The sequence below is a fragment of the Piliocolobus tephrosceles genome, chromosome 2 (assembly GCF_002776525.5).
Source record: "Piliocolobus tephrosceles isolate RC106 chromosome 2, ASM277652v3, whole genome shotgun sequence".
Lineage (NCBI taxonomy): Eukaryota > Metazoa > Chordata > Mammalia > Primates > Cercopithecidae > Piliocolobus > Piliocolobus tephrosceles.
Window position 1 is genome coordinate 140,684,941 of NC_045435.1, and position 23,973 is coordinate 140,708,913.

The window sequence follows — 23,973 nt, forward strand, 5'->3', positions numbered from 1 at the left end:
CCTGGAAACATTAACTCTTGACATCAGAAACATTCCCTGGGATGCAGAGTAGTCACCCTGGAGTCTTGCAGATTAAGAAAAAGCTCCCATAGCACACACACATATTTAAAAGGATTGCTTGAAGTGACTAGGTTTGAAGTGCAAATAGAAGCAGAGGTGGAAGTAGAAAAATAAATAGAAATGTTTGCCTCAGGAAGTAATGTGGGGGCAAAGACAGTCACAGGCCCAGGGCTTTAAGATATCTCCCAGGGAGCTATCTTCCTGTTGCAGATACTCAGGCCTTTGTCCTGTAGGGTTGTTTTATACACCTCAGAAACAGTGCTTGAAATTCAAGAAAGTAAGCATTGTTGACTTGGGATGAGTTCTCTGCTCTAGTTTATAAAATAGGCAAATTGTTTAGAGTCCACTGCTTTAACCCTGTTTTCATCAGTGATTTGTAACAGAGCCTTCTTCTCTGTGTGCACTTGAGGGGCTTGAGGAACGAAAATTAGGTCTGAGAGTTACCAGCATATGGTTTCACTGGAAGCCTTGGATGTGAATGAAATTATCCAAGGAGAGAGTAAAGTGTGAAGAGAAAATGAATGCGTGAATGAAGGAGGAAGCCACTGAAGGGTCGTTCTATGGTATCTGAGAGGGAGGAAGGAACCATTTTTTCTAATATTGCAACTTGCCACCTTACCTCCTCTCCAGACCTCCTTTACTCTAGTCAAATTTCTTTTCCTACAGCATTTTTCACTTATTAAAATACTGCATCATTTACTTTTAAGTTATTTTCTTACGTTTTACATCTTCTCTGCCTCCTGTCCCTTACTAGAAGGTAAGCCCCATGAAGGACAGATGTCTTTGTTGGTATATTCCAAGCAGGTAGAAGAGTGACTAGTATTTGGAGATGCTTAGTCATATTTACTGGATGAGTGAAAAACATAGCAATGTTTCAAGAGGAAAGTCTGCTACAGATTGAATGCTTGTGTCTCTCCAAAATTCTTATATTGAAATCCTAACCTGCAGCGTGATAGTATTAAGAAGTGTGGCCTGTGGTAGGTGATTAGGTCATGAGGACTCTGTCCTCACCAATGGGATTAGAGCCCTTATAAGAGAGACATTGAAAATTTATCTTTTAAGGAAAAAATGGAAAGCTGTCCTCCGAACAAGTACAGGTGCTGGCTGTGGGGAGTGAAAGCACACCAAAAATAGGAAATGCAAAAGGGATTTGAGGGGATATGGGTGGAACACTCACAGCTTGTGCTTTGTGATCTTTTGGAAATATGAAGCAACTCTTCTGATATCTCAGTAGATGAGAATATGAGAAATTTGTCTGTGGGGAGCCAAAGACATTTTCTGTGTTGAGCATGTTTTCTTCTTGTTAAATCATTTTTTTTTTTTTTTTTTTTCAACGTGAGCAGTTGATGAAGGGACGGCAGGGAATACTTTTTGTACTGTTAGAACCAGCAGAGCCCTGTGGAAATTTCAGCCCCAGTTCCCTGATTTCCATATTATTGAACTGAAAAACACTAAATATGAAAATGCTTAACTGATAGACCTAGAAATCATACTTTTCTTTGCAAATACATACTGTAAATCTTAAACTAGGAATTCTTCTTCCTCTCAAGAACAGTAATTTGTTGATTATTTTTAAGTCAATACTGATTTATACCTGCCCTGATTGTTTTGATGCCAATTTTTGAATTTCTTTATATTTTAACTCACTGTCAAAGCTAACTGTATTAATCTTTACTTCATTAGAGTACTGAGGTGAGACCCAAGTACTTATTATGGAACTGAATTAGTAAGCTACTTAATTTAGGGTGTGTGTGTGTTGAGTACTTTTAGTACTTTGTTTTTTAATGTACATTTATTTTAGAGGAAACTTCTATTAGTACAAAATGTCCAAGGGAACTATACTCGCCTCCACATAAATTAAATCCAATTAAATTAAAAAATAAATTCATGAACCCTTGCAGATTATTTAAATGTTGTGTAAATTGTGTGGCAATTTCAGAAGCAGTGAACATGGTAGATATTGTCATTTCCTGCAACATATTTAAATATGGTCTTCCCCCTACTTTATATGCTAGAGCTGAATAGCAAAGGGGAAGGCTCTATCAGTCAGCTTTTTCCACATTACCACCTTATCATTAATCACCACAAAGTTTCAGTGGCATTCAACTTCAGAATCACAAGTATGTGAGCCTGCTAGGCTGGTTCTCCTCCGGCCTGTTGGTATATGGGTTGTCTGGGGGCAGACTGGTTCTGTGTGTCTTATGCTGGGCCCAGGCTGCAAGGGTGGAAGCTACCTGGGACACATTCTTCCTCTAGTAGTGGACTGAAGCTCCCTGAAGGATAAATGGAAGTCCTCAGTACCTGTTCAGACTGAGGCTCTAATCAGGCTCATTGTCACTTCCACATTCCATTGGTCAAAGGAAGAAAACACAGTCAAAACAAAGGCAGGAGCAGATGATGAACACTGCCCAGAAGAGGCTACAGCAAGGGCGGGATGTACAGAAGCTCTCAGAGCAGCAAAGAACTGGGGCCAGCAACTCCATCTACCACAGTGGGCTTGCTCTTTCTGGAAATACACACATCCTTGGATGCATACTAGGTGATATTTATATGAGTTATTGGTATTTAGTGTTTAAGCTGGAATTGCTTGATATGCTTCCGAGTTCATCTGAGGCTGGGAAATTTCAAACAGACTTTTTGATATCCTTTCCTGAAATAGTGATTACGTTAAGCATTTCAGATACTTAAAAAATAACTCCAATAAAGCTTGAAAATTGGATCTTTCTGAGCGGATTCTCCCTTTCTTAGTATGTATTAATGTCTTTATTTTATGTCAGCCCCGAGGTACTGAAGAGTGAGCCGTACGGGGAGAAGGCTGATGTCTGGGCAGCAGGCTGCATCCTTTATCAGATGGCGACTTTGAATCCCCCCTTCTACAGCACTAACATGCTGTCCTTGGCTACAAAAGTAAGCAACGCTGTGAGACAAAAGGGTCTCATGTAGCTAAAAATGCAATTCCTTTTCTTATTAAACAGATCTTTGTGATTTTAATATAACTGCCCATTAAAAGCAAGAATTCTTTTATTAACTGTGTGATCCAGTTTATTTTTTTCTGCTTTCTTCTAAATATATATCTCATGTAATGGCTTATTTTCCTCTATAATTGTCTTTATTTATAATACAAAATTATTTAAAGACTTTTTGGTCTTCTAATTTTTATTCATTTTATGTATGTATGTATGTATGTATGTATGTATTTATTTTGACACAGTCTCACTCTGTCGGCTAGGCTGGAGTGCAGTGGCATGATCTTGGCTCACTGCAACCTCTGCCTCCTGGGCTCCAGCAATTCTCCTGCCTCAGCCTCCTGAGTAGCTGGGATTACAGGCATGTGCCACCACACCTGGTTAATTTTTTATTTTTATTTTTTTAGTAGAGATGGGGTTTCACCACGTTGGCCATGCTGGTCTTGAACTCCTGACCTCAGGTAATCCATCTGCCTTGGCCTCTCAAAGTGCTAGGATTACAGGCGTGAGTCACTGCACCTGGCTGGTCTTTTATTTTTAATTGCAGTCTGGACTACTCACAACCCAGCACCTTATATTATCCCATACACCATTTTATTATGAATCGAAGGTTAATTTTAACTCAGCTTGGAGAATATAATTCCATGTTCAAGAACTGTTTAATTGATGCAAATGTTTTATTTGGTTGAGATTTCTGACTAAAATTTGTGTGTGAAGTTATACTGCTTAATTAGTAACTCTCAGGTTATGGTCAAGTATTAACTATTCAAAGACATCTGTGGCCCCTTGACTTCCATCACTCTAGTCTGTTTGTTTTGCAGATAGTGGAGGCGGTATATGAACCAGTGCCAGAAGGTATCTACTCTGAAAAAGTAGCAGACACCATCGGCAGGTAATTAGTCTCACAGCTTCAGACATGTAGGGACAATCAAGAAATACCTCGTGTCTATAATAAATCACTATTTATGGATAAAAGCTCATAAAGAGAAAGGATCCCCACATAATCCAAATCTAGAAAGAGGTTTGTGCATCATCAGTAACAGTGACTGTTTGGAAGCTACTTAAGTGTCCAAGAGAAACTAGAGCATTCACTTATTATGCAACCACTAGAACGATTATTTGGAAGGGTTTGTAACAACCTGTAAAACACATTATGACATGTGGGTAAGACAAATATGATGTAAAGCTTTTTGTAACCATGACAAACCCCATAAAAATATGCAAAAAATTGGAAAAAGGCCAGACAAGAACACATGAAACAAAAAGCCACGTTAGATGATAAAGTTGCAGGTACTTTTTCATTTCCAGTTTTAAATTGATAATGTGATTTATCATAATTTTTCGAAGAGAATCAGGAGCTCCAGCTATCACTATAGCAGGAGTTTAATGAAAGTCATTATCTAGTTGCACTTCCAAAGTTTTGGCCAATCCCTGCTGGCCTGTCACCCATGCTCCCTCCCACTTCCCCTCCTGTTTTCTCTGCTCCAGCCACATGGGGCTTCCCACTAGTCCTGGCATGCACCCTCCTTCTAGACCTTTGCCCTTGCTTTCATGGTTTCCTAGAACTCTCTTTCCTCAGATATACGCATGACACAGGCCCTCACTTCATCTGGGTCTCTGCTAAAATGTTCCCCACCCTGATGGCCCCACTACCTCGCGGTACTCTCTAACCTCCTTGCCTGCTTTATAAAGCTCATGGCACTCATCATCCTTGACATATTATGCATGTGCATACATGCTTTTTGTTTATTGTCTGTCTCTTCCCCGCCAAAATGAAAACTCAAGAGCAGGGACTTAGTCAGTTTAGTTTGTAGCTTTTATTGCCCAAAGCAGTGGCTGACACAGAGTAGACCCTTAATAAATATTGCTTGTATGAGTAAATGACTCCTGTATCTGGCTGATTGCTATTTCTGGACCTTCTTGGATACTTAAGTTGGGTACTTAAGGTGGGTACTTAAGTTGCATCTTGGGTACTTAAGTTGGATACTTAAGTTGATGGGATTTCTCCATCCCATCAAACTGAGCCAAATCCTCAGTATTTTGGATTGTAGAAATTCTAGAGTCACCCCAGATAGAATCTTTTTTCATCTGCCTTCTGAGTCTTTTAAAACTTGGGTTGGTATCTGTGCTAGCACTTAGCTCCATCTCTGATGAAATATAATAGCTGTATTATTGTGACTATACCCCTTTCCCTTTGATTTCTCCTCCTAGCCGTTGTTTATACTAATATTACTCCTCACCAGTTTTTGTAGGATGATATCTAAACCTTTCTTTCTTTGGCACAATACTAATCTACAGTCTTACTTTTTTTAATTGATTTTTTTTTAATTTTTAAATTCAGGGGTACATGTGCAGGTTTGTTATGCAGGTAAACTTGTATCATGGGGGTTTGTTGTATAGATGGTTTCATCACCCAGGTATTAAGCCTAGGCCCATTAGCTATTTTTCCTGATGCTCTCCTTCCTCCCACCCTCCACCCTCCAATAAATCCCAGTGTCTGCTCTTCCCCTTTATGGGGCCAGGTATTCTCATCATTGAACTCCCACTTATAAGTGAAAACATGCAATATTTGGTTTTCTGTTCCTGCATTAGTTTGTTAAGGATAATGGCCTCCAGCTCCAGCCATGTTCCTACAAAAGACATGATGTTGTTGCTTTTTATGGCTGCATAGTATTCCATGGTGTGTACATACCATATCTTCTTTTTTCAGTCTAGAATTTATGGGCATTTATGTTAATTCCATGTCTTTGCTATTGTGAATAGTGCTGCAATGAACATATGTGTGCAAGTGTTTTTATGATAGAATGATTTGTATTCCTTTAGGCATAGAACCAGTAATGGGATTGCTGGGTTGAATAGTAGTTCTGTTTTTATGTCTTTGGGGAATCACTACACATTGTTTTCCACAATGGTGGAACTAATTTACACTCCCACCAACAGTGCATAAGTGTTCCTTTTATGCTGAACTTTTCCAGCATCTGTTATTTTTTTTAGCTTTTTAATAATAGCCATTCTGACTGGTAAAAAATGGTATCTCATTGTGATTTTGATTTGCATTTCTCTAATGATCAGTAATGTTGAGCTTTATTTCATGCTTGTTGACTACATGTATGTCTTCTTTTGTGTAGTGTTTGTTCATGTTCTTTGCCCACTTTTTAATGGGGTTGTTTTTCTCTTGTAAATTTGCTTAAGTTCTTTATAGAAGCTGCTTATTAGACCTTTGTCAGGTGCATAGTTTGCAAAAATTTTCTTCTGTTCTGTAGGTTGTCTGTTTACTCTGTTGATAGTCTCCTTTGCTGTGCAGAAGCTCTTTAGCTTAATTAAATCCCACTTGTCAATTTTTTTCCTTCCTTCCTTCCTTCCTTCCTTCCTTCCTTCCTTCCTTCCTTCCTTCCTTCCTTCCTTTCTTCCTTCCTTCCTTCCTTCTTTCTCCTTCCTTCCTTCCTTCCTTCCTTCCTTCCTTCCTTCCTTCCTTCCTTCCTTCCTTCCTTCCTTCCTTCCTTCCTTCTTTCCCTTTCTTTCTTTCTCTTTCTCTCTTTCTCTCTTTCTCTCTTTCTCTCTTTCTCTCTTTCTTTCTTTCTTTCTTTCTTTCTTTCTCTCTTTCTCTCTTTCTTTCTCTCTTTCTCTTTCTCTTTCTTTTCTTTTGAGATGGAGTCTTGCTCTGTCACCCAGGCTGGAGTGCAGTGGCGTGATCTTGGCTTACTGCAACCTCCCCCTCACTGGGTTCAAGCGATTCTCCTGCCTCAGCCTCCTGAGTAGCTGGAACTATAGGCCCGTGCCACCACACCTGGCTACTTTTTTGTATTTTTAGTAGTTTTTTGTATTTTTAGGGGTTTCACGGTGTTAGCCAGGTTGGTCTCGATCTCCTAACCTCGTGATCCACCTGCCTCGGCCTCCCAAAATGCTGGGATTACAGTCATGAGTAACTGCGCCAGACCCCCAACTTGTCAATTTTTGCTTTTGGCATCTTTGTCATGAAATTTTTGCCTATGCCTGTGTTCTGAATGGTATTGCCTAGGTTGTCTTCCAGGGTTTTTCTAGTTTTGGGTTTCACATTTAAGTCTTTAATCTGTCTTGAGTTGATTTTTGTATATGGGGTCAGTTCAGATTTTTGTAAAGGGGTTCAATTTCAGTTTTCTGCATATGGCTAGCCAGTTATCCCAGCACCATTTATTACATAAGGAATCTTTTCCCCATTACTTGTTTTTGTCAGGTTTCTTGAAGATCAGATGCTGTAGGTGTGCAGCCTTATTTCTGGGTTCTCTTTTCTGGTCCATTGGTCTATGTGTCTGTTTTTGTGTCAATACCATGCTGTTTTGGTTACTGTAGCCCTGTAGTATAGTTTGAAGTCATGTAGCATGATGACTCAAGCTTTGTTTTTGTTTTTTTTTTTTTTTGCTTAGGATTGCCTTAGCTGTTCAGGTGCTCTTTTGGTTCCATGTAAATTAACAACAAAAATTTTTTTTTTAGTTGTTCGAAGAATGTCATTGCTAGTTTGATAAGAATAGCATTGAATCTATAAATTGCTTTGGACAGTATTGTCATTGTAATGATATTGATTCTTCCTATCTGTGAGCATGGGGTATTTTTCCATTTGTTTGTGTCATCTCTGATTTCTTTGAGCAGTGTTTTGTAGTTCTCTCTGTAAAGCTCTTTTACTTCCCTGGTTATCTGTATTCCTAGGTATTTTATTCTTTTTGTGGCAATTTTGAATGGGATTGCATTCCTGATCTGGCTCTTGGCTTGACCCACAGCCAACGTTATACTGAATGGGCAAGAGTTGGAAGCATTTCCCTTGAAAATCAGCACAAGACAATACTTCCGCATAGTATTGAAAGTACTGGTCAGAGCAGTCAGGCAAGGGAAAGAAAGGGTATCCAAATAGGAAGAGAAGAAGTCAAACTATCCCTGTTTGCAGATGACATTATCTTATATCTAGAAAACCCAATAGTATTGGCTTAAAAGCTCCTTAAGCTTATAAACAACTAAACAGCGAAGTTGCAGGATACAAAACCAATGTGTGAAAGTCACTAGCATTTCTATAAAACAACAGTGAAGCCGAAATCTATAGTCTTAATTAAGGGCCTCCGGCTCTGAAGACAGGCCTCCCTGGGGCTAAGTCATGTAAATTGCAGACTCTAAAAAGTGATTTGAGGCCAGGTGCGGTGGCTCACACCTGTGATCTCAACACTTTGGGAGGCTGAGGCAGGCAGATCACCTGAGGTCAGGAGTTTGAGACCAGCCTGGCCAACATGGTGAAACCCCGTCTCTACTAAAAATACAAAAATTAGCCTCGGCCTGGTGGTGTGCACCTGTAATCACAGCTACTTGGGAGGCTGAGGCAGGAGAATCACCTGAATCTGGGAGGTGGAGGTTGCAATGAGCCGAGATTGAACCATTGTGCTCCAGCCTGGGCAACAAGAGTGAAACTCCATCTCAAAAACATTTTTTTAAATAAAAATAAAAATAAAAGAGTGATTTGACCATAATTTCTGCATCCCTGTTTTCTGATCTAGTAGAATGAGAATCATAATAGTACCAGTCTCATTAGGCTGATGTGATGATTACACAAAGTAACATATGCAAATCACTTAGGGTAGGGCTTGCCGAATGGTAAATACTTGAGCAATTTTGGCAATCATCATAGTTAATATTATGGGAAATGAGACAAACCTGTCTTTAAATCATTTGATTCCACAAACACTGGATCATGCCTTGTTGCTAAGGAATCCAAATATATTTAAACTGGTCATCTCTATGATTTGTTACTGTTTTCTGTTGTGTTTTGGAAAGTACCTTAAAAATTGACAGAGTTGTCAGAGGTGTCAAGACAAAAGTACCATATTTGCACATTTAATTTCTCCTTTTATAGGTATTTGAGTGCCACAAAGGGCAAGGGAGGGATAGTGCAAAGCACAAGGAGATACATTGGTCTGATTTTGTGAGTCTGGGCAAATAGGACTGTAAATCTCTTCTGAAACTAATAAACCCTGGCTATGGCTACCCAGGACTCTTGGGGTTAACACACTAGTAGGGGAGTCAGATAGCAACATTAGAGTGAAAAGGTTTAGAGCATCACCAGGTTCTGGAGTCAGCTGGATTCTAATCCCCACTCTTCCACTCAATTTAAGTTCCCTGAGGCCCAATTTTCTCATCTATGATGTGTGGGTAGCAATAGTAATTACTTTGTAGCAGGACAAGCCACAGACAAGAACACCTCCGACACTGAGTTATAGAAGGAAAGGGCTTTATTCAGCTGGGAGCATCAGCAGACTCACGTCTCCAAAAACTGAGCTCCCCAAGTGAGCAATTCCTGTACCTTTTAAGGACTTACAACTCTAAGGGGGTCTGTGTGAAAGGGTCATGATCGATTGAGCAAGCAAGGGATACGTGACTGGGGGCTGCATTCACCGATAATCAGAACGGAACAGAACAGGACAGGGATTTTCACGATGCTTTTCCATACAATGTCCGAAATCTATAGATAACACAAGCAGTTAGCTCAGGGGCTGATTCTTAACTACCAGACCCAGGGCGCAGTGCTGGGCTGTCTGCCTGTGGATTCCATTTCTGCCTTTTAGTTTTTACTTCTTTCTTTGGAGGCAGAAATTGGGCATAAGGCAATATGAGGATACTCTCCTCCCTTAACTTCATGGGCTTGTTTTAAAGCTTAAGTAAGATAATGCTTCTGACACACTTAACACAGTACCCAGCAAGTGGTAGGCACTCAATGAAATTAGGTATTATTATTATTATTATTAATGATATTGTATGATTTACAGAATGAAGTCTATAAAGCAAATTGTGATAAATGTGATGAAAAGTGGTAAAGGGGGCAATGAGAGATTACAGAAGGACCTGTCTTACTCTGGGAATTTGGGAAAAGTTTCTCTGAAGAAAGAACATGTAATCTGAGACCTGGATAATCATTAACTCTCAAATAGTAAGCAACATTTCGCAGACCAGCGTCTGTGAAGGCTTTGCTGAGGGCAAGAGCTTTTTAACTTGAGGTTTCTTTTAATTCAAAATACTAAGATGCCATAATAAGTTAGAACTGACAATTCAATTTTATATCTGATAATAAATTAAGATTGCAGGGTGCATTCTGTAATAAACTGATTTTCATTTAAAGTTATTTAAGACTCCTCATTGTCTGGGTTTACATTCCAAATAAAGTTTTATCTTTAGAAAATTTGACTTAAAACTGAAATCAATTGTGAATTATATGCAATTGCATATTTAATTTGCTTTGGATTTTTAGTATTAAAAAGTTGAGTTCTGAAAGAATTAGGGAACAAACTCAAATTTCCTATTTTCTTAAAGCAATGATGCAAGGGACACATAAAGGCAAGTGTTCTTAATGATCATTTATGACTCAGCAAAAGATCAGGCTCACAGCCAATCTTTAGTAATTTGATACAGCCTTTGAAATAGAAGATCGCTCTTGACAGAAATGTTTATTATAATCATTCCTAAACAATATATTGTTTCTAATCATATATATCTTCTTTCCTCTATTTTACTATCTTCTCATTATTTTTCACATCCTTGTCAAGTAGAGCTCACACAGTTTGCATTTCTAATGTGTAGTATCTTTCTTTTTTCCTGTTTGCTCATGTGGTATACAAGTACATTTGTTATTGAAACTTGTCTTTCCTAACAGGCCTTCAACTTGGGAGAATAACTTAGCAACCCTGAGGAGTTTGGGGCAGAAAATAACTTTTTTTTGTTCTGCTCAGTACCAGGATTACTATTTTTACCTACCAGTATACTATTAAGAGAATATTGTCTGTTTACTTTGTAAAAAGGAAGTACTTATCCTTTTATGCATAAAATATTCTATTAAAACAGTTGCCTTATTTTTCTTTCTCTGTGCCTGGTTGCATAAGCTGCCTGGTGCTTTGCTTCAGAAGCAGTCATGAGGACTAACAAAGTTAATACTTTCAACTAGCTCCAAGGACAAATGGATCTTTATATTTTTCACCCCTTTCAATTCTTTATATCTTAAAACATGACATGAATGTAATTGAACAAGGTATCCTTCTAATTCTTTCCATCTGGCCTCTCAGAGAGGAGTGGGGACACAGTGGATGAGGTGAGAACATCCTCAATTTTTTCTAGGACCAGATCTTATGCTTATTTGTTTACAGAATAATTGGTAGACAATCTTTAGCATGTATTATTACTCTGATTCAGTTGCTTTTAAGAATTTCTCTGAAATACCTAAGCAGGGAGTCATTTCAGAGCAACGAGGCTATCCTGGAACTTCTGGTAGGAAATGTTCCTGGGAATCCAAAAGTCTATGGCCAAATATTTTGGGTTATAGGTAGGTAAACATTTTAGATGTTAGGCTGAGTTTGTTTGTGGATTTATTCATTGATTGATTCATTCATTTACTGAATACCTATCAGGACTCAGATTCCATTGTATGTGCTGGGAGATCATAGTGAAGAGGACACATGTCCCTCTTCTGAAGAATTTTCCAGTGTAGCGGTGAAACAGACCATTATAATAAAATAATTACAATAGTTTTAAGTCCTTAAGTGCAAATGGTGCAAAAAGAATGTACAAAAGGGGCTCAGGATATCTGTCTGAGGGCAGTCCAAAAGTATTCCTAATGGAGCCTGGAAAAACAGTGGGATTTTGGCAAGTATATAAGAGATGATGGCTGGGAAAGATACCATTAGCAAAAGAAAAAAAAGTCAAGCATATGCAATAAAATAAGCAAACAAATGGGGGTATAGGACAGGTGCTATTTGGGGAAGTGCAGGTAGTCACATTGGATGTGTTGCTGGAGGAGGGGAAAGAGTGGAGGAAGGTAATGGCCAGTTCAAGAGACACCTTGTGTAGCATTCTGGGAATTTTAATTTTATCCTATTGGACCATGAGAACTATTGAAGAATTTTGAGTAGAGAAATAATGTAGTCAGATTTAGGAATATTATTCTGGTTAGCAGTTTACAGTACAGACCAGAGGTAGACAAGAAATGAGTGTGTTATTTAGGAGACTCCTTCAGTAGTCCAAGTAAGTGATGTTGTAATAGCCAAATAGCTGTGGGATTACAGGGGAAGGATGTGGATTCAAGAAACATTTAGAAGGTAGAAGTCACAGGACTTGGTGTTTGTTAAATGTAGGAAGGGATGGAGGATACATACAAGTGTGGATTTTCTTCTCAATTTATTGAAATTTTACAAGTGTGTGCCCTTCACAGAAATTACCTCATTCAAACACCATACCAGTTTAATGAGGTAGATACTATAATCATCCCATTTTACAGGTGGGCTACCTGAGACTTAGAAGCTATGTAACTTGCCCAGGATCTGACCTAATAAATGGTAAATGAGGTTTTAAACCCCAGCAAAATGATCCAGAGCCTGCATGCTGAGTCATGATGCTAAACTGCATCTTCTTTTTGGTGCCTTTTCCAGTAATGGCAAATACAGGAGCAGGAGAGTAACCTTAGGCAAGGAGATGACTATATGCCAGGAGAACAAAGGTCATTTCCATTCCCATGTGCCATAATATGTAGCTATATAATTTATAAAACTAGCTTATGTTGCTTTTTTTTGATTTTTAAAAAAGATCAGCTGATAATTCAGCTGCTAATATTACCTTGAAGCAGTTTAAACATCTGCAGTCTAAGAATTTGAATATTCGCGCTAATGAAAGGCTTAGATACTGGGCTTTTTTTTTTTTTTTTTTTTTTTTCATCTGCCAGTGGGTTAGCAGTGATTTCAGAAAGCAGCCAACTCGTGCAGGAGAAGATGATCCCATCTGCCCATCCTGAGACCCAAAGAGCATCTTCATGCTCAGCCTGGAACCCTTACCTTCCAGCCCAAGTGCAAAGAAAATAGTGCTGCCTCCTTTTCCTTCCTTAGCTTTCCAAATGCCTTTTGAGAAGTCTTGGACTCAAAGCTGTGCTTGATATCCATCTTACCCCAGGTTATACCATAGTGGACACACAGTGGAGTTTAACCTTGATCCTTTACACTCTGTGGCCTGCTCCCAACATTGACCAGAATGTTATAATTATCTAATGTTATCTTAGGTGCCTCACTCCTGATGCAGAAGCTCGTCCAGATATTGTACAAGTCAGTTCGATGATATCAGATGTCATGATGAAATATTTAGACAACTTATCTACATCCCAGTTGTCCTTGGAGAAGAAGCTAGAACGGGAACGAAGACGCACACAAAGGTATTTTATGGAAGCCAACCGGAACGCCGTCACATGTCACCATGAGCTGGCTCTTCTATCTCACGTAAGTGCAAATATTTTAATCTGTTCATGATGCACTCGAATGAGCTGTCTGAAGTTGTTCATGCTTGTTTTAAGGAACATTCATCGAAAGTTAGAAAAATAGTTACATGCAATATTTAAGTATTATAGTTACATATTTATATCCATTTCTGTATCTTATACATAAATTAAAATAATTAAATATAACTGACCTTCCTAAGAATGAACCCATAATTTATTGTATTTTGCAAAAATCAGAGGTATCACAAAGTTCTCTTAGCGAAGTTTAAGTTACAAACTTCGTAAAATTAGCAGTGAATGCTTATATTTAATTTCTTCAGCAATCTGACTGTAACTTTTGGGAATATAGATGAAAATGTTGTGAGTTAATTCAGAGAAGGAAATAACATTTGCCTTTAACATTTTTCATATTGGTCTTTGCAATTTCTTTCGTTGCCATTTGTGGTATTAATAATGTTGCCATGCTTCAAATCAGAATATGCTTTTTATTTTTCTTGCCAAGAACCTTTAGATTGTTTTGATATTTAAGTATTTTTCTGAACATTGCTTGGAAAAGAGATGCCAAAGCTACAAATGTCCACATGTGCAAGTGACAGTGCCAGTGATGCTCTTGTTGCTGTCTCTTATTTTCCTTCTTCTGTGTCTTTTTTGCAATCACGATCAATGTTCTGTTGTTTGCTGTGCTTTGGGCCTCCACCCAGTGGCGACCTGGTAAGGGGCCTTTCATCCTTTTTTTTTTCTGTCTCAGGGGTGGGCCCAAGGCAATTGGATCATGAAACTCTTTCTTAGGGTACCTGGTCATTAAATTCCTTCCAAGGATCCTAAGGACCTACTCTATCTAAGCTGGGAAAATTATGTAAGAACTTGGTCTCAAAGAGGCAGTTCTGATTTCTTGAATAACAGTGTTTCCAGTGAACTCCTTTCTGAAAATAAGGAAAGTACTACTGTTTAGTGGGTTTGTCTTAAGGTATTTGGAATCCAGAAGTTGAAGATTTAATGTAGTTTTCATTTGGGAAGGCAACTCTTTCATCTTCTTTGCCTTAAATGCTGAGCCTAGCTGTAATTTTGCAGAACATTCCATGATGATTATTTAAGTTATACATTTATGTAAAGGAGCATATAACTTGGAGTTATAGCCCTTACTGAACACAGTTAAATCTCGGACAGGGAGTTAGAGCTCACTTTGCTTTTTATTTTACTACCTGACTTCATAATAACTAGGCAACAATGAGAAACACACCATTCTATGTATGTCATGTTGCATTCTAACTAGAGTATTCCTAGTAGAGTAAAATGCAAGAGATTTAGCTATTTCTATATATCTTAGATATCTGGGGCCTTCTATTAGTAAGTTCTGCAGTACAGAGCTACTTAGCTAATTTCCAGTTGTATGTGAAAGAGTCATTTCATATTAGATTCATGTGGCTGATGTGGGGCTGAGTGGCATTAGTTTACAATCTAACAGCAGAAAGTCTGTTATCTTTAGCAAAACACCTTGAGAAGGACCATTACTTATCTATTTATTTGTACTTCTCAAATTAAAAAATTCTTTATTATGGAAAATTTTAAACGTTTATAAATGCAAAGATTGCTTCCTGTACCCATCCCGGCTTCAACAGTTAGCTATTCAGGGCTAATCCTGTATCATCTCTATTCCCACCTGCTTCCTGTCTTCCCCAGATTATTCTGAAGTAAATCCCAGATACCATATAATTTCCTCTATCAATATTTTCATGTGTATTTGGAAAGTCATTTTAGCTGTAGAAATCTAGCTCTCAGGCCATCGCCAAGTAAAATAAAGGGAGAGCTCTGAAGCCAAGGGAGGGATTTTAATGTTCCAGAGGTTGTATACTCATCTGTAAATTAAGGGGTGGAAGATATTATCTACCTCAGAGGGTACTAGGATAAATGAGTTAATGTGTTTGAATATACTGTATGACTTTAAAAGTGGCTTAAATTGTAAGACGGCATCAATTATATAAAACGAGCATTGGTTTTGTTAGAATAGTTTGTTGATGGAACTTGTTAATCTAGTGCTATCTTGTCCAAGGAGTCTCCACATTAAATCCATATGTCAGGCATACAGTTAATGCATATTTATTAGCACCTGCTGCTAGCCAGCCTCAGTGTCCTCATTGAGCATTCAGGTTTTTATGGACCATAGAGAAATGCTTTACTTCAAAGCAAAGTTTATATTCCTGCTTTAAACAGTCATACAATACTTTCTCCTTTTGCACTATTTTAAGTCTGCTGATATATTTTCATTTCAAGGTTAAGCAAATGTTAACTAAAAGGAAAAAATGCAGCTTTATTCAAGAAGCAAGAAGGAAGTAAGATTGCATTTCATCAAAAGACAGTATGCAGTTAATTGGCATTTTTCTCACTGGGGACCAATTATTACTTTTAAAAAACTTACATCTGTACCACTGCTGCAGAAAAACTATAAGTGTAAAATTTTATGGCTCTTTTTTCTTAAGGAGTATTATGATTATCTCATTTCAGATATAGTGGAATGTTCTCCCAGAGCAGTTAATATCAATAATGCAGTTACACAATCCAATGATAAATTATAGACAAGGGAAAGAGAAATTAGTGGGTTCAGTAGAACTTTATGAATTCCCAGCATCGATAAGGAGATCCATTGTGAATTACTGAAATTTGCAAATTAGTGAGTAAGCAAATGATAAGAAACATTAAAGGCTTCTATTTCATGGGGAAGTATTCTATTTACTTTCATATTTTAGTCTATTCTTAATTATGGCAATTTTTATAATGGTCTACTGCAGGTAAGTACTAATATATATTTTAGAAGGACAGAGAAGTCCCGCTAAAATGTTCACTTTGTGTACTGTGGTTTGCCCACTATGAAAGTGAAGCAAACTTTTCCCTTTGAAGAATGTTTTCTGATTCTTATAACTTAAAATAAGAGATCATAAGGAGAGCATAGAGTTGAGAATGGTAAGAATTATGCAGAGCAAAAGGAAGTAAAAATTTAACTTAAATGTGCAGTAATTAGAAGGGTATTGTCATGTAGAGGGTATTGTGGCATCGTAATAGTGAAAATTGTGATCCGTGTTTTGGCACTGTTCACAGTGTAGTGAACACTGAGAATCATTACCCTATAGATCTTATATCCCAGGCAGAAAAATCAATTAAAGACATTTCTGAAGAGTCTACTACTTATATCTTTTCCAACAATACAATAATGTGTATTAAAGAAATTCAGCCTGACAAAACCTGGAGAATCAATGGGAAACTTCAATTCCATTAGAATTATTGGGATTTTGTGGATACACCTCTAGACTAATACTTAAATGGGTGAAAAAAGCATATTTCTACATGCAGAAATGGAGCAGAATTGAGTATTCCAGGGAGACTGAAGAGAAATCACGAGAGAAGCATGCTCTCAGTGCGAGGCTTGCAGGTGTCACAGCTTCTTTTCCAGTGATATTTGACAGGAAGTTTATCTTCACCACCCCTATTTAAAGGCTGAATGATGATTTCTTTTTACTAGTTTCATAAGTTTGTTCAGTTTGGAGAACTGCTTTCACATCTGTAACACAAAGAGAGAAAGATTGAAACTGCCTGTGGTATACAACTAATAGTGAAGGAACAATGATTTGGTGGATGTCTTCTGAATGTAAGGCATTACGCTTGGTATAGTGAAGTTTATAAAATATTATAAACAATGATCCCAGTCATGAAGTAGCTGATAATCTACTTGGAAAGACCAGATAGATGTGCATATACAGGAGGAATTTTCTAATGATTCCAAACAGTTTGGGTAAATAAATGAGATAAGAGAGGGAAATGAATAAATAAGGCCTAGGGAGGCTCTCAGAGCCAAACGAAGATAGGGTCTTGATAACTAGATAAGGAAGTCACTCCTGGATGGAAAAGAATAACGTAAGTGCAGACTGGGCACCGTGGCTCATGCCTGTAATCCCAGCACTTTGGGAGGCCAAGGCGAGTGAATCACGAGGTCAGGAGATTGAGACCATCCTGGCTGACATGGTGAAATCCCGTCTCTACTGAAAATACAAAAAATTAGCCGGGCGTGGTGGCGGGCACCTGTGGTCCCAGCTACTCAGGAGACTCAGGCAGGAGAATGGCGCGAGCCCAGGAGGCGGAGCTTGCAGTGAGCCGAGATGGTGCCACTGCACTCCAGCCTGGGCGACAGAGTGAGACTCCGACTCAAAAAAAAAAAAAAAAAAAAAAAAAAAAAAAAGTAATTGGTGCAGAAACTCCAGCTCAGCTCACTTAATACTAAGAATCAAACTTAGAAATGGAATTGTTTTATGTTTTGATTGCACAAAGAAAGAGAAACCAGGAGAAGTTAAAAGACTTGTCCAAGATCATCCAGCTAGTTAGGGACAGCCCCAGGACTGAAAGGTGGTTCTGCTGATTTATAATGCATATTTTTATATGTGTAGTCTGAAAAGCCTGGGGAAGTAGGCTGGAGCTAGATGATGGGTGTTTGTGAATACCTCATTAAGCTGTTTGAATTAAATCCTGTGGGTAATGTGGACTAAAACTTTGAATTTCTCCAAAATACCTAACATCCAAGTTGCCAAACTGCGGGCTAATTATTTCTTTTCTTTTCTTTTTTTTTTTTTTGAGACAGAGTCTTGCTCTGTCACCCGGGCTGGAGTGCAGTGGCACAATCTTGGCTCACTGCAAGCTCCACCTCACTAGGGGCTAATTATTTCTTATTGTACTTACCTGCTTTTTAATGTTTTTTACCCCTCAGTGTTTTCCATTACACTCCTCTGTCCTGGTTTCTGTCTTCTCTCTTTGAATACTCTTCTTCATTTTCTCTTCTAACCCTGGCCTTTAACTTTAAATGTTCTGCCTCTCTTGTGCTTCCCTTGGTTTCCATCTAGTCCCATGGTATTTCATTTCATATGAATTTAGATAAAAATCGGTGTACAAGATGGGAACATTATTTTCTATAATTATGTGTCATTTTGTTTTGAACCCCTGTTTGTGCTGGTAGCAGAAAATGGTAGTAGTAGTCAGGATCAATTGTATCAGTCTCTTTTGGTATAGAAGTTTCTTTACTATCCCAAGGGTTCTCTTTTCCATATCCTCTTCCAAAGATGGCAGCAGAGTAGAGGAGAAAGCTTAAACACCCCCATGTTGATGGGAGGGGGGCAGGGGCTCTGGTCTTCTTCTATTGGCCCCTGCTGAACTTAGATAGCATGAACCCTGTGACTTTGGGATGCTGACCTCTGTCCTTATTAAATGTTTATGGCATCTGTAACTCATGGCCTCTTTTATCATCATGATTTAAACCCAAGGAATTACCCATGATGCCCCAACTCCCACCTTGGGGTTACTATTTTTCATCCTCTGAGGCTTGATTGTGACTTTCTTGAGATTCTTATTTTAAGCAGCCTACTCTGTGGCCCTCAGTGCCGTGATGGCCAAGTGAACTCACCTGCCAGCCCCAGAGCTGTCTTCCACATTGGCACAAGACACATGGGGCCTTTAGATTCCCATCCACACCACATACAGCCCATGGGGAACTCACTGGCACTAGGCGACCCTATCTCAGCCCCATCAGCTCCAGTGCCTTCTTCATCCTTTTCTGTTCTTCTTTCCCAGATGCCTACAATTCAATTATTCATTCAACAAGTATTTACTGAGTGCCTAATAGGTATCAGGCACTATGTGTACAAAGTATACCACAGTGAGCAAAACAGACAAGGACTCTACTCTCATGGACCTTATGTATATAGTGTTATGATGATCATGAAGCTTCTTCGAAGCTCTCAGTCTTTTCTGTCTGCACCCCAGCTTCCCCCTCAAACCGTCTAATCCCAAGGTCCACATTTGCTGGAGTGGATGTAAGAAAGAAAAACAAGGAGGCTTGCACTTGCTCTTTCATTTTCTCTTCCTTCTGGCAGGCTCTTATTTTGAGCTCCAGAAGAAATTTCCAGTTCCCACCTTTCTGCCAGAAGGTACCCTTGCATCTATTACATCCTTCCTTTTCTCCAGGTATTCTTTTCCCCTATCTTCTCCAGGGTCTATAAATCTCAGCCTCATAAACTGGTCTTAATAGTAGAAGAAAAGAGCTCTGGAGAAGTGCACAAAATTTTCTGCAAAGGCAAGATATGTTGGGATGTGTTTCACAACATAATTTCCACACCCATTTGCTGGAGAGCGCCAAAGCTGCCTGTCTGATCTCAGTCTCTCCATGTGCCAGACCTATATTTTGAACCGAACATTTACCTGCATGTCTAACAGGTACTTACGCTCGGCAAGTCCACAGTGAATGGATTCTCCTCCCTTGATCGGTCATGTTCTTTCTCCTCATATCACCTTAATTGTAATCTTGACATCTTCAGTTCACTCTCTCTGAAATCCTTTATTCATTTTGTTAGCAAGCTCTACTAATTCTGTCTTTGAAATGTCTGACAAATCCATCTTATCCTTTCAGTTCTCATTCTCATTATCTCGCATTGGATCATTGCAAGATCCAACTTTCTTGTCTGTAGTTTTTTCCTTACCTCTAACAAGTGATTCAGTCAGTATATCACCTCTGCACTGTCCACTAGGGGCCATTAAGGAATGTGTGTACTGGGGATGGGGTGGTACAATTGTTGTTTATCACAGTTAGCAGCCAGGGATGCTGGTATGTCATATACATGACAGTCCTGCACAAATATGTGAAACAGAACCAGTAGTAGATACATATTCAAATATTTATTGCAAGGAACTGGCTTACATGATTGTGGGGACTGATGAGGCAAGTGCAGAATCCATAGGGATGTCTGGCAGGAGAAGCAGGCTGGAAATCGTGGTCATGGGCTGGAGCTGTTGTCCACAGGCTGAATCTCTTCCTCATCTCAGAGATGCCTCAGCTGCACTTTGGAGACCTGCCACCTGATTAAATCAGTTCCATCCAGATTATCGGGGATCATCTCCCTCCCTTAGACATCCTCCACATTCCTACCCAAACTATTTTCCAAAAAGCACAACCGATCTTGGTAAATTGTTTCATGCTTATGACAATAAGTAAATACTCATGTAAGGAGTCATAGAAATTTTCTCTAAGCTTTTGGTGGATCTAAAAAAAGATTCCTATGATAATTTGATATTGCCAGAGAGTCAAAATATGGCAGACATAAGTGTCATCTTCAATTCTATCTACTTTGGAGGACCAGGCTGATAGAGCAATTATTAGCACAGATTATTTTTTAAATTCACAAACCATTCATAACTGCACTTCTTTGTTACAAAATTCTTATTGTAGTTTTCTGATATAATCTATGATTTTTAGCAGACATTGACAGATACTGATATTTTTCATAAATTCTCAGATGTCTTTGAAGTTGAGCATATAAGAATTGAACAGATATGTAAGCATTTAGATTCTCATTTTTTAATGCAAATAAAAAATGTGCTATTTATTTATCTGGGTTGCTTTATTTTTATTATACCATCTGTCATTTACAATTGCTGAGCACACCACTAAAGGCATGTGTCTGCAATCCTCTGCTAGGAGATTAAATTAAGCCATGTAGAAAATGATGGTTTTTAAAGGACAATATTTTTGTGAACATCTTTGCTTTTATTGTCTGGTTAATTGTTGACTGAATTTCCCCCAAGGCTATGAAAATGCTACAAGTAATGACGTAGGAAGAGAAATATCAGGAAAAATCATGACTTGATTTGGAAATGTTCTATGCTCATTATGTTATATGAAAATAAAGCAATGCCTTATGGGCTCCCTCATAAATACAGACACAATTCTCACATCCAAACTACAATTCTCTCTGTTTTATTGACATATAACTTACATGTAGTAAAATGTACACGTCTTTAAGTGCTTAGTTCAGTGGCTTTTGGCACATGTGTAACCTCCAAACAAGAGTCAGAACATTTATCTCACCTCGGAATGTTCCCTTAAGCCTCTTTCTATACAGTTCTCTGCCCCAGCAATAAGACTGGTGATTTCTGTCACTATAAATTACTTTTGCTGTTGTTTGACTTCATTTAAATCAAACACATGTGCTCTTTAGTGGCTGGCTTTTCTTCCATGACAAAATATCTATGAGATTCACCCACGTGGTGTGTATTAGTAATTTGTTCATATTGCTAGGCAGTGTTAAATTATATGACTACACCATAATTTGTTTATCTATCCTCCTGTGATGAACACTTATGTTTTCTCCAGATTTGGAGTTTCATAAGACTGTTGAAAACATATTTACACAAAGACCTATACAAAAATGTTTATAACTTTTTCTCTGAAAGACCTAGAAATAGACTTTCAGGGTTATAGGTATGTTTAACTGTTAAATAAAGTACCAAATAGTTCTTCAAAATTGTACTCTTTAACACTTTCAGAAGCAGTATATGAGAGTTCCAGGCATTCTAATTCCTTGCCAATATTTGGTACTGTCAGTCTTTTCAATTTTAGCCTTTGTGGTGTAATGATACTTCTTTCTGGTTTTAGTTTGCATTTTCCTGATGATCAATGATGTTGAGCACATTTACGTTTGATTGTTAGCTATTTATATATCTTTGTATGTGTGTGTGTGTTAAATATCTGTTCAAGTATTTTGCCTGTGATTTTATTGGATTACTTGTCTATTTTTGTTGATTTGTAGGAGTTCTTTATATATGCCAGATAATGAGCCTGTTGTTAAACGTATGTATTGCAAACATTTTGTATAGTCTATGGCTTGCCTTTTTTTTTTTTTATTAATGGCATTTTTTGGATAAACAGAAAATTTTTATTTTGATAAAGACTTATTCATGTAAGTGTTTGTGGTGGTCAGTGCTTTTTGCCTCTTTGTAATGAAATTGTTGCCTACCCCAAGTTGCAAAAATAGGATTCTTTATATTTTTGTAAATGTTTTAGACCTATGATCGCTTTTGATTTAATTTTATGTATAGAATAATGAGGAGATTGACTTTTTTGGTGTACATTTGGGTATCCAGTTTTTCCAGCATCACTTATTTAAATGTGTAGTCTTTTCCCATTGATTTTGCTAAGCATCTTTATTGAAAATTGCCTGACAATATATATGTAGATCTATTTACCTTTTTCTCTTTTTATTTATAGATGTTTTAAATTTTAAATTTTAAAGTTTTAATTATTATGGGAACATAATAGTTGTACATATTTATGGTGTACATGTGAAATTTTGATACAAGCATAAAATGTTTAACGATCAAATCAGGGTAATTGGGGTATCAACCACCTCCAACATTTATCATTTCTTTGTGTTAGAAACATTCCAATTGCATTCATTCAGTTATTTTAAAATATACAATAAATTATCGTTAGCTATAGCCACCGTATTTTGCTACCAAACACTAAATCTTATTCCTTTTATCTTACTGTATTTTTGTACCCAACCGTTCCTTTTTTATCCCCCCTCTCCTCTCCTCTTCCCAGTCTTTGGTAATCATTATTCCACTGTCTATCTCCATAAACTCAATATTTTTTAGCTCCCGCATATAAGTAGGAACATTTTGTATTTCTTTTTCTGTACCTGGCTTATTTCATTTAACATAACGTCCTTCAGTTCCATCCATGTTGTTGAAAATGACAAGAGTTCATTCTTTTTTATGACTGCAAAATTTCCCATTTCTTTCTCAATTCATTTGTTGATGGGTACTTAGGTTGATTCCAAATCTTGGCCATTGTGAATAGTGCTGTAATAAAAATGAGCATGCAGATATCTCTTCCATACACTGATTTATTTTCTTGTGGATTTATTTTCTTGTGGATAAATACCTAGCAGTGAGATTGTTGGATCGTGTGGTATTTCTATTTTTAGTTTTTAAAGGAATCTCCATACTATTCATTATAGTGGCTGTACTAATTTATATTCCAACCAACAGCATGCAAGCGTTCCCCTTTCTTGCAGATCTATTTCTGAACTCTATTCTGTTCCATGGATTATATGTCTCTTCTTAGACCAATATCACACATTTTGATTATTGTAGCTTTTAAAAAATGTTTTATTTTAATTTTAATTGGCAAAAAATTATATATATATTGTATACAACATGATGTTTTGAATATATATACATTGTGGAATGGCTCAACTGAGTTAATTAACATATGCATTACCACACTTAGTATCATTTTTGTGGTGAGAACACTTAAAATCCAGTCTCAGTTTTTTTCAAGAATACAATATATTGTTATTAAGTATAGTCATCGTGCTGTACAATAGATCTCTTGAACTTAGCCTCCTATCTGAGACTGTATATCTTTTGATACTGTAGTGTTTTAGTAAGTCTCAAAACAAGCCCTGTAAGTCCTCCAACTTTGTTGTTCTTTGTCAAATTTGATTTGGATATTCTAGGTCTGTTGTATTTCCTTATTAATTTTAGAATAAGTTTGTCAATTTCTTCAAAAAATCATACCTACAATTTTTATTTTTACCCTTTGTTTTAACATGGAGAATCTTGGCAACATTTTTAAAAAATCAGTCTTTTGGGCCGGGCGCGGTGGCTCAAGCCTGTAATCCCAGCACTTTGGGAGGCCAAGACGGGCGGATCACGAGGTCAGGAGATCGAGACCATCCTGGCTAACACGGTGAAACCCCGTCTCTACTAAAAATACAAAAAAAAATTAGCCGGGTGAGGTGGCCGGCGCCTGTAGTCCCAGCTACTCGGGAGGCTGAGGCAGGAGAATGGCGTGAACCCGGGAGGTGGAGT

At 37.9% G+C, this 23,973-nt stretch overlaps 1 protein-coding gene across 5 annotated transcripts in view; it reads left to right on the plus strand.

Moving 5' to 3' along the window:
- NEK10 (NIMA related kinase 10) overlaps positions 1 to 23,973 on the plus strand; it is a 272,215-nt gene that overhangs the window by 173,699 nt on the left and 74,543 nt on the right. For all 5 annotated transcript variants that reach the window (XM_023207271.2, XM_031935258.1, XM_031935259.1 and 2 more), the window contains 3 exons: positions 2,838 to 2,967; positions 3,848 to 3,918; positions 13,075 to 13,288. In XM_023207271.2, the coding sequence (XP_023063039.1) occupies positions 2,838 to 2,967; positions 3,848 to 3,918; positions 13,075 to 13,288 (415 nt within the window). The remainder of the gene's footprint in view (positions 1 to 2,837; positions 2,968 to 3,847; positions 3,919 to 13,074; positions 13,289 to 23,973) is intronic.